The sequence below is a fragment of the Cyprinodon variegatus genome, unplaced genomic scaffold (genome assembly GCF_000732505.1).
Source record: "Cyprinodon variegatus isolate N-32 unplaced genomic scaffold, C_variegatus-1.0 Scaffold434, whole genome shotgun sequence".
Taxonomy (NCBI): Eukaryota; Metazoa; Chordata; class Actinopteri; order Cyprinodontiformes; family Cyprinodontidae; genus Cyprinodon; species Cyprinodon variegatus.
The window spans coordinates 303,940-315,724 of NW_015150887.1; the positions used below are offsets into that span (position 1 = coordinate 303,940).

At 38.2% G+C, this 11,785-nt stretch overlaps 2 protein-coding genes across 3 annotated transcripts in view; one reads left to right on the forward strand and one right to left on the reverse strand.

Moving 5' to 3' along the window:
• Window positions 1-4,608, forward strand: part of LOC107093587 (fibulin-7-like) — a 12,383-nt gene extending 7,775 nt beyond the window's left edge. The window contains exon 7 of one of the 2 annotated variants that reach the window (XM_015388747.1): window positions 573-4,608. In XM_015388747.1, coding sequence (XP_015244233.1) covers window positions 573-933 — 361 coding nt within the window. In that variant the 3' untranslated portion in view covers window positions 934-4,608. The remainder of the gene's footprint in view (window positions 1-572) is intronic. The other variant, XM_015388748.1, reaches the window with a different exon arrangement.
• A 3,679-nt stretch (window positions 4,609-8,287) lies between these two features.
• Window positions 8,288-11,785, reverse strand: part of LOC107093590 (Golgi apparatus protein 1-like) — a 43,837-nt gene continuing 40,339 nt past the window's right edge. The window contains exon 24 of the mRNA XM_015388753.1: window positions 8,288-10,604. Coding sequence (XP_015244239.1) covers window positions 10,437-10,604 — 168 coding nt within the window. The 3' untranslated portion in view covers window positions 8,288-10,436. The remainder of the gene's footprint in view (window positions 10,605-11,785) is intronic.

Consider the following 11,785-nt stretch of genomic DNA (forward strand, 5'->3'; position numbering starts at 1 on the left):
GTCAATGAGTCCATGCAATCAACTTGTTTTCCTTAGATAGAAAACTTTTAATCAATTTGATTGTATGGTCTGGTGAACTGTAAAGTGCCCTGAGATGACATGTGTTGTGGATTGGTGCTATATAAATAAACTGAATTAAATTTAATTGTGTTAGATGCACTGGAAAAATCAAGAACACGATCCACAGTGCAATCTCCCTTGTCCAATAGACATTGAGTTTGTGTGAATTAGGTGTGTGACGGCATCATCAAATCAAACTCCAATGTGCAAAGTGGAGGGGTCCTGAAAAATACTTGCATGCTGGCTAAGTGGACCAACAAGATTTTGCCCAGGCAGTATGTAAACGTTCAGCACTTAGAAGCTTCACCTTGTGATAATGCAACTGCTTGCAAAGAATATTTCTGTTGGATTGAATTTGACTGTTCTAATGCTAAACCTGTCTGTTTGCATACTCTTTCAATCTTTTGAGATTCGTTTTATTTTGCTTGCACAAAAAACTCCAGTTAATTTCAGTTAAGAAATACTAATGTGGGCAGAAAGAAGACTAATGATGTGATGATGTTTTTTTTCAGGCGCTGTGAGAGGAACCCGTGTATGTTCGGGGACCGAGCGTGCAACCAAGCTCCAAACTCCATCTCCTTTCACTTTCTCGCTGTGGTTTCAAACATGTCTGCCCCTCGCGTCCTCTTCAGGGTGTCTGCAGCCCGTGTGCTAGGAGATACTCTGCGATTTGGCCTAGGTGGTGGCCATGGCCAAGGTCACTTCAGCGTGCAGCGCTCTGGTCGGCAGACCGGGACCCTTCTCCTGGTAACACCTATCAAAGGCCCGGCCACTTTGGAGGCAGAGGTAGAAATGAGTGAGCTGGAGCGCAACACCCTGCTAGGCCGCTATCTTACCAAGGTCACCCTGTTCGTGTCCCCTTACATGTTCTAGTGGGAAAAGCAAGTGAGAAGTGTCCACAGAACCAGGGTTAAGCAAACTGTTTGATGCCACAGTATCCAAGTGTGATTTAGTGTGATATTAAGACCTGAATTATCAAAGACATTATATTATATTCATTTTTTACATTTTAACATTTACCTTTCCAAACAATGGAAAACTAAAGTACTGTGGAGTCCCCTGACTTGAAAAAGTTCTATTTACGTACAGGCATGTTTCCCAAACGAGGATATGCTACCCTTAGTGGTCTGTGGGGGTATTGCAATGGGTACATGAAAGTATTTTATTAGTTAGTAAAATAAAATAGGGCTAGGATCTGTTCTGCTTTGGTAGAACCCAATTGAAAAATTAAACAAGAAAAGGATGTTTTTCTTTGAGTTAACCTTCAGCTGTGACACTCATCAAAACCAAGCAGAGGAACATCCTGGATGTGGAGAACAGCCTGGTATCTGCCATTTTTCACACTGAGCTATTGCAGTTCATCAAACAAGCTCAGGTGCCTTTATGAAACAAATAAAAATTAATGAAGTCAGTCTGACTATACGTTTTGTTCTGTATTTTGTTCCCAATTCAAGTTTAATATGATTTTAGGGGATTTACTGAGAGGAGCTACAGTTTTATAAATACAGGTTTATATTTGATACTTTTTTGTATTTATTTTGATTCTTCACTAATTTCCTGGCAACATATTTATGGTGCTTTTTATTTGGAATGAATACAATGATAAGTATTAAATGCTCAAATTAAAAGATTAAGTAAAATAGTCTTTATTTCAGTTTTTGTGCGTTCCACTTTTAGACAATCATCAATACTTGACTTTGACTGACAAAGAAACTGTGTTCTTCATTTGTTTCATCAGAATCACGTCACCAGTGATAAACCAAAGAAGTCATATTGTTATGATTTCTACACATATTCTAATTGATAGGCCAGTGGTCTTAAATTTAAGACCCATTGAGGACTGGAATCCTGCCACCTTTAGAAGTGTCCTTTGCCCTACACACCTGAATCAAATGGCTAGGCTAAATTATCTCACTACCAGAAGTCATGCTATGCTGGAGGGCTCTGCCTTATTATGAAGAAATATATTAAAGTGGAGACCCATCCAAACGCTTTTTGACACTCGAGAGAACCTCAGTTTGAGACCACGGCTGTTTACAGTACATCAGATTGATTAGTTTGTGCAGATGTCATACTGATTTTATTTTTTACATCTTTTTTATGGACTGGATATATTGCACATATTCCATGGGCTGCTCTTCAGAGTAAAATGGAGCTATAAGAGTCTCAATTTCAACAAAGTCACATGTGATCCTCATGTGCACAGGACAACATCCAGACATGCACATAATAGGTACGTTCGAGTTAAAAAGCGCCTTGCCTGGAATGTGGACGAGAGTTTACTGCTATGTTGATGGGTGAGGTTAAAAGTTTATTGTGAAGACAGACAGAGCTGTCTGCAACTAAACAGCATCGTGTTCATGTTATTGATGAAAACTAACATAATAAAAGACCTAAAATAAACTTTCCTTTGGAGTAACATGTACTGAATTGATGAAGAGTCTTACAGTTAGTTCTGTTATGTCCATTAATATTAACTTGTATTGATTGACTGATTTTATTCAATTTCAGACTTAAGATCCACAAAAAAACACACCATTTACAACCACAATACATTGTAGAACAGAAAAGAAATTTAAAAAGATAAAATTATACCGTATATCATATAATTTATCCAATTAATAATTGTTATAAGCGTGCCCCCGGTCAGAAATTAACCTGTTAATAAGGCTTCATGTTACAACACAAAAGAATTAAACAATCAGCCAAGCATAGCCTAATACTGCATATATATTTATTTTGAGTATTATTTTGCATCTTATTTATATAACATCTATATACTTATAACAAATAGCCTCCATCTAAAAATTCTGTCAGCCAATTAAGAACAAATAATTTGAATAAATATGCCACAGATTAATAGTTCAAGCTTGTATTTATTTATATTTTGAAAAAAATAAAGGGGTGAGGAGGACATGTAGGGGCTTATTTATTTACAATACTTAGATCCAATTACCTGTCCGTTCCCTGGTGACAGGAGAGGTTTTTCCCATCTTGCATTGCAGCAAACACAGTTGCTTTAGATCATCTATGGCGGCTGCCTCAAATGGCTGGTCTCTTTCTGATCTCTAGAGGTTTCAGTCGCTCATGAGCTCTAGACATCAGATGGGAGCAAGTTGGACAGAAATCTAACTGACGTGCACCTCGCTCAGTCCAACACCGATCCGATCTGCGTGGGTCGACCTAATCTTGAACGCACCTGATGATTAAATTCAGCACATAAAATGTATATATTCACAAAACAAGATTCACATAACTATTTGTGATTCATAAACAGTTTTATCTTAAGTCTCAAACTGTCATTTGTCTTTGAACTTTACTGGATGTGTGCATGGATTGTTGACACTCACCTGATGTGACTCCATACACAAATGCTTTTTTTAACAAGATATGATTTGCTACTAATTAGATAAATAATTAGCTCTTTAGCTTGAGCCAATCACAAGAGCATACACCAGGTGGTCATTGATTTTCTTATAGGGTAGGATGTCACAACAACAGAAAGGGGCAGAGACTGACCACATTGCAGACTCATACCATATTTGGAAATGGCACCTTTGTGCTCCACAAATGAGAGGGGGCACTATTTCCCATTCCAGCTGACTGTTGTGCCTTTACCACAACATTGCAGGAAGTAACCACTCAGAGTCTGGAATAGATTGCACTTGTGTTTACTTTTTTGTATCCCTCTCTTTAACATAGACATGCATATACAATTTGCAGGCATAACATGACAAAACAGAGGGAGCAATCTGCAGAAAAACATAGTACCATTCAGACACTACACCCTCCCTCTTCAGATGTATGCTACACATAATAGTCCATAAAACTCATTGTTACTACAAAACAAAACAACAACAAAAAATTCAGAAGTCCAGTCTTTTTGGTGGTGCCCTGATTCTATCAGGAATCTATCAACAAATGCAGCCTGAGCAGTCCACCCCCCTAGGCCAACTATAAAATGCCAGCCACCCGAGCCTAAGCGCCAGGCATTCCCCAGTGTGTCCTCTCACTCTACTGCAGGCGCAGGCAGCAGTTCAAAGACAACTGGTAGTTCAAAAATCAAGTTATAATTGTCTATGCATCACAATTTTTTTCATGAATCTTGTCTTGTGAAAATGTAAATTTCATATACTTGTTAAAATTATTATGTGCATATGTGGATCTAGTGTGGATGTGTGGATCTGGTGTGAATGTGTGGATCTAGTGTGAATGTGTGGATCTAGTGTGCAGGTCTGGGTCTGGTGTGCATATGTGGATCGGTTGTGCATCTGTGGATCTGGTGTTCATGTGTGGATTTAGTGTGGATCTAGTGTGCATGTGTGGATCTACTATGCATGTGTGGATCTGGTGTGAATGTGTGGATCTGGTGTGCATTTGTGGATCTGGTGTGAATGTGTGGATCTAGTGTGCATCACTGTATCTGTGTGCATGTATGTATCTGGTGTGCATGTGTGGATCTGGTGTGAATGTGTGGATCTAGTGTGCATTTTTGGATCTGGTGTGCATATGTGGATCTGTTGTGCATGTGTGTATCTAGTGTGCATGTATGTATCTGGCGTGCATGTGTGGATCTGGTGTGCATGTGTGGATCTAGTGTGCATGTGTGTAACTGGTGTGCATGTGTGGATCTAGTGTGCATGTGTGTATCTGGTGTGCATGTGTGGATCTGGTGTGCATATGTGGATCTGTTGTGCATGTGTGTATCTGGTGTGCATGTCTGGGTCTGGTGTGCATGTGTGTATCTGGTGTGCATATGTGGATCTGTTGTGCATGTGTGTATCTGGTGTGCATGTGTGTATATCTGGTGTGCATGTGTGGATCTAGTGTTTATTTGTGGATCTAGTGTGCATGTGTGGATCTGGTGTGCACGTGTGTATATGGTGTGCATGTGTGGATCTAGTGTGCATGGCTGGATCTCTTGTGCATGTGTGTATCTGGTGTGCATGTGTGTATATCTGGTGTGCATGTATGGATCTAGTGTGAATGTCTGGGTCTGGTGTACATGTGTGGATCTGGTATGCATGTGTATATCTGGTGTGCATGTGTGGATCTAATGTGCATGTGTGGATCACATATGTGAATTTCTTGATATTGAAATTCTTCTAGTTCCTCAGTGTAATCCATTCCTTCATAAATGTTTGTAGAGGCAGTCCAGGTGCTTGTTTTTATACATTTGTTGTCACTGATGTGATTGGTTGTGTGAGCGAATAATTATGGCAATATTGTATAACATTCACATCTGAATAGCCTTGGAATGTTATTATTGACTTAACTTCTTATTGCTTATTTTTAATGTAGCTGTTTATGTATGTAATCAGTTTAAAATGTATTATCCGTTTGGTAAATGTTGGGCCAGGCCGTGATCTAGAATAATTTTTTTCAATACAGATAATACTAGATTCTAATAATGTTTGTAACTATTCTTAAACAATGTGTTTAGTTTAATCAAAGGAGTTGCTGAAATAATACTAATAGTACCAATTAGTACTGCTGAAATTACTATTAATCAACTTTAAAAAAATAATTTATTGAACATATTTGTATTAATAGATATAAATAAATCTATACATTTAGCTTTGAGATTGTTTCAGTGACTGGATCTAGTGAAGTGAAAGTCTCAGATTCTGATTAGAATATATATTATGAAGTCTGGCAGTATCATCGTTTTATTGAAGGGTAATTAACTAAAACATCTTCACTAAGACACTGTTTCAATACCCTGCATCCAGAGAAAGCCTGCATAGTTCAGTCTGCTGACCTTCTCTGTATATAAAAAATCCTGCAGTGGAGGAGGTCATGACTCATAGATTATATCAATCAATAGTCATTAATGCACACACATTGAAGTCTTATGCTAAAACATGTTTTATGAGCTTTATGACCTGGAGTATCTATTCTGTTCATGTATGCATGTTTTACTCTGCTTCCATTCTTTTGAAGACACAATAAATATTTTATAATCATGTATTCTGTTCCTTTCAATTCCAAATTTAATTGCTAATTTTGAGTTTTGTACGAACCAACTTTTTACATTTTGAGAAGCTCTTGATGGTGTAAGACTTGAAATGATGAGATGTACCTTTGTGCTGTAAAAACTGAAATGTCTGGTCTGTTGGCGTGAAGAATTTTACACTGATCTGTCAGGTAGCCAGAGACTTTCACTGAGAGAAAGTTATGAAAACAGACCCAAAAATTTACTCATAGTGTCTGTATACCCACTTATAACACACAGGATCATGGTAAGACCAAACAATACCCACGATATGGGTCATCTAAGGTCAGTTGTAGTAAATATAAGCAAATATGGAGACTTTCATATTTTATCATGTTACTTACATTATACTGTTTATTAATAAGCAAACCAAAATGGTATATAACTGGGAGCAGATCATTCTGGGGCTGGGTCTCAAAGGTTTATCTATTCCATCCAAGAGAGAAAGTTCTGTTCAGTTCAGTAGATCCATGGTTATATGTAGTTTGATTGATAAACATTGATGCAACTGGTAGCTCTTTATGATTCCTTTCCTTTTTCAGGAAGAAACCAACTTCTGACATCTTTGTGTCATAATGTTTATTTAACTGTAAAGAAAAAGCTTACTTCAAACCCGTAGTTTAACATTAAGATTTGAGAATAATTCAATTATACAGTAAAACAATGTACACCTAAAAAGTGTAACCCTAATATAATAATAAAAAGTTAACAGAACTCTCCAACCTTTTCAGGCAGATGAGGACGAAATGCGATCATTTGATTCAGCAATGCTGAAGCAGATGCATCTCTCAACGGGAGCTTGGTTCAAGGTGTTCAAAGTTACACACTAATATTAAATACTGAAATGCAGCTAGTTATTTACCACCCTAAATCTAAAGCAATATAAATTTAAAGGATATCCACTGCTACTGAAGCTCCTATTTCCCATTTTTGCTGTTTTATTTTCTTTTTTCAAGCACTCATTCCTGTCTCTGTATCTCTTTCTACCCTTAGTTCTTATGCCCTCTTTCTTTCTTACCTCTGTGTCTGTTTTATACAATTTTACTCCCTAAATAATTTTCAATAAAGTTTGATATGCAAGCATCAAGAAGAACATTATGGCAAGCTATCATCTAGTCCTGGAACATCTATTCCCACAGCTATATTTGGAAACGAGGCACCAAAAAAGTAAAGGAAAAAAAAACACTCTTGCCAAATGATATCATCTAGTACATTATTATAACAGCTAGTACAAACTTCATACTGCCGTGTCACATGACCAAAATAATTTGATTGGCTAAAAGCTGCTTGACTATCTCGACTGATTTGTTTTGTCATCAAAATGTAAACACATTTTATCATCCGAGTTTTTGCATCTGAATTTAACCTGGTGAATTTTTAAAGCCAAATTAGTGCGTTTATTTTTTTTAGATGCATTTCTGCTGTCGAATATTTGCAGCTGATTTTTCTAATATGTGAATTTCTGCAGTGGAATTCTTAGAGGCACATTTTTACTGGTGAAGTAAAAAAAATGTATACATAATTGCACAGGTTAAAAATTCAGTGTTATCAATTTAATGTCTAATAAATGTCTGATTCTAAAGATAATGTTTTACTTCCATAGAGATGCATCTAAAAGTTGCAGGATTGCAGTCCTAGATGTATAAAGCTTGAGACCCCCGCCTAACCGCTTGATGCATGCCAGTAGTTTGACCCTTCTGAAACAGACTAATATCTTTTCCATGACCTTTGGTTTTATATGTTGACATGCTTGTTTAAGAAAAGCAAGGAAAATATTGCACCATTTGTGGTTAAATACCCTTTTACCAGTTGAAATGTATTCGCCCAATTATCAAGTAGGAGGCTCATACTTTTTTGCTAAATAAATTTGGGTTGCATTTTTTTTTTTTTTTGTCAGGAAAGTGTATTTGTAAGAATTTTAAAGCAATCTCAAATCTAATTATTCAAAGCAAAAACTTCGTGTTCTTCTCTACTGGATCCGATGTTTAACTTTCTCACATGCAGAACACTTTATAGTTCATATGGATATTTGGGGAATTAGTACATGTGTGCAATACAAAGAAATACACTTGCATGTATACTCACCACCTGCCTGCCTAATGTCCTCACATCACTCCTTTAAAACTTAAGTTACGTTAAAGACGCAGCTTTGACTGCGAAGGTGGTTCTGAGACAGAAATGGACAGCAGAGTAGAAACCTTGCACACTTTATTATGAATAAGAAACTGTCCATAGTTTTCTTTATAGAGCAAAAAAAAAAAAAGGGAAAAAAAAAAACAGTGAAAACCAATCAGGAGTTCTGTGTGTACAACATATTCCATCATAAACCTAAAAAAAGAACAACGTTCCATCAACACTCTGGATGATATAAGAGAGAGGACCCAGCTGCCCAGAGTCTAAACTGAAGGTAACAATTAACATATGGGGACACGGTCCATCTCTGTTCAACCCTGTCATTTTTTTAGGAGCTGCAAGAACGTTCAGCTCCCTTGGTCTCTGAGCTGGATGGTGATTAGGCACAACTTTGAAAAAAAAATTAAAGCAAAACAAAAAAACACAAAAAAAGATTGAAAAAGGCATTTCAATGGAGAAGGTTTGGATCTGCAGACAGCAAGAATAGCACTTATCAACTTTAAGCTTTAAGAAGGAGCTTTAAAAAATGGAAAGGTGAAAAAAGAAGCAGCATGACCACTGCAAAACCAATACAGCACTTCATTCACTACAGATGTAGTCACTCAGCTGCTCTGTTCACACTCTCATAGACAGACATACACACCTTATCCAGAAAGACCAGAGAGCTTAAGGAAACACCCAAGTTGAAATCAGCACACCAACCATGTTAATCTACGGAATGGCATCAAAGTGCAGCAAGATTAAAATAAAACATCTATAGATCATTTTACTGATAGTCAGGATAAACTAGACAGAAAAAGCCACCTTGACTTAAACCTGTGTAGTGTATGGATTTCTCAAAATTAGTTATATTAATGGAAATCTAGATTAGCTGTTTTCAACATGTGGATGTTAAGTTGTGAGTGATTCAAGTTAATGCTTTAAATCAAAAATACGTTTGATACAGATACTTTTGCTGCCACAGAGCCAAACCCACCACTTCCTGCACACAAACTGAATTTTAATGCCAAAATTCAGTGACTGTTCAAAATCTACCAAAATATGCCAAGCTACTGGATGATGATGATGATGACTGCAGGAATTCAGACCTCTGTCTCTTCTTTCCTGCTAAAGGTCATGCTAGAAAAAAAAAGGCACGCAGAGAGAACATTCAAATCAAAGAAAAAAAAAAACAGAGTAAACAATAAATAAAGCTATAAAAACATTTATAGTCACTGATATTAGAAAAACAAGAAGAAAAACTGTGCAATGATTCCAGTAACATCTTTACACAAACTGTTTACATCTTTAAAATAATCTGATCTGTCTTTAGTTCTTTGACTTTTTTTTTTGTCTAAAATGCTCTCAACCTGTCTGGACGGATCCCCCATTCTACCAACTGGCACCAAACCAGTTACAGTAAAAATGAGAAATACAGCCTCTTTTGCTCTCACATGGGAAGTTGCGCTGCTATGTGAAGGAATGCGATAGGTACCTGGGACCAGCAAGTACAGCTGGCAGCCACAGAGGAGGACACGGGTGACCAGGGTGGACCGAAAGGTCTTCACTCCTCTTTTAATCAAATGTTGCTCAGTTAAGAGGTGGCTGGTTGGTTGGCCTCACCTGCCCTGCAGTCCCATGGCTTAAAAAAAAAGTACAATAACCCCCGGCCCCCCCAAAACTAGTTAAAGATACAACTGAAAAGAATATTGGGGCAGAAAGACAGCACACACTCATGCCAAAGAACACAGCTTCATTATCAAAATATTAAAGTCATTAACCCACTTTATAGGTCGGTCTTATCCCATCCCACTTTCTACACATTTACACTTTGGAAAGTTTTATTCTCCACCTCTCTGCTGGTTGTGAGAGGTTATCCCTCAAATCTTCAGACATATCCACCTCCTCCCCAAAAATCAGCAGGAGATGAGACAAATACTGCATGTACACCAGACGGGCGGATAGAATTCATACGGAGGCAACACTCATCCAACCAAAAATCTGAAGAATAAACTGAAAGGAAAGCGCCGTCTCTTAAGGCTTGGAAAGTCATAGCCACGTTTCTGTGAGGGTTAGAGCGTAATGTCATTTCCCAGCAGCAGTTAAGAGCAAAAAGCAGAAACAAAAAAACGATGAAGACAAATCAGGTTGGATGTTGCAGGCGTTCAGTGTCTCTTCTATGGGGAAAATGGGAGTTCAGTGAGAGCATCAGGAACTCCTCAGAGGCGGCCAGTTCTCCTGTGGACACTTCCTGATCACCAGGCGGGGTCTACCTCTTCTTCAGCTCCTGAGTGACTCGTTTAGTGAATCGGCCAGAAACCATCCCGATTAGGAAAAGCAGGGTCACACCTGCAGCCATCACAGTCAGGATATAGTTCTTGGATGGTGAGGACAACACTTGCTTGGCCAGGTCTGACAGGCCCTCAGCAGGAGGCATCTGGAGGAGAATCAGAGAGAGGACGGGTTTAGTAAAGGGCTTTTGATGTCAAAATGGCACTGTGGGTCAAACTCGCTGTTTTTTTGTTTTGTTTTTTACAGGCCTTAGCTGTGGTTTACATGCATGGTGCAGTGAGAGAAAGAAAGTCAAGTTGATTGAAAAACGTGAGCTTGATAAGCTGTGCTAAAGAAAAGCCAGACTTTGTTCCAAAGGTTTAGTAAGACTGATGGAACTAATCCATGTGAGCATGACTGGACAAAGAGTTTAAATTACCTTTCAATAAGATAAAGCACTTGTCTTAACAACAGAATACGTTTTAATACCAGCATATTATTAAGATGCAATTACCTTTTAGTAAATGCAATAAGAGGGCAGGTTTTTGGTGCTGTACAAAGATTATGGTGCAATTGATTCAGTTTTGCCTATTAAAATGAGCAGACTGCGTGTTCTGCTGACAAGAACAAAAAATGTTCACAGCCATCAGGGATGGGAATCGAAAACTGGTTCCTGTTCAGAACCGGTTCAGTGTGTTCCAATTCCATGGCATCAATTGGCAGCTCGCTTAACGACTCTCTTAACGGTTCCAGGCAGCCCAGCGCTGGACAGCACGACTCACGCCACGTTTTCTACGCAAGTTAAGTCTGTTTTTTTTTTACGCAAGTTACGCAGACGGCATTCAGTAAGCAAGTACGACGTGACCAGGCGTAAGTCTAGAAAAGCAAAACAAAAAAAAGGCGTCCCATCAGATAAACTGATCAAAAGTTTGGATGTAAAGTGGTAATTACATCCATGGGAGGAAATACATCCAACATGCAGAAACAGCTGCCCACACAACATGGCATACATTTTTACGAATGCCGTGTTTTTGATGCCTTCCGGACAGAAGCTAAAGTTACGACCAGCATGGAAGCCAGCTCTGGTGGTAAGTAGCTAGTTTTATATCATTGGCTGTGCTTAACATGGTTCCTAGTAAATGATATGCCATTTCTGGAAATAAATGAATGTCCTGCCTCTCTTTGGGGTTGTTAAACATGCTACGAAGTTGCTCCGCAGTTTAGGGAACAAGAGAAAGGTGACGCTCATTTATTTAAATCAGGGGAGATGAGTTTATTTCCTGAAATTGTACAGTAATGCTTCTTCATTAAACGGATGCCTTCTCCATTAGATTTAGATGACTGAGA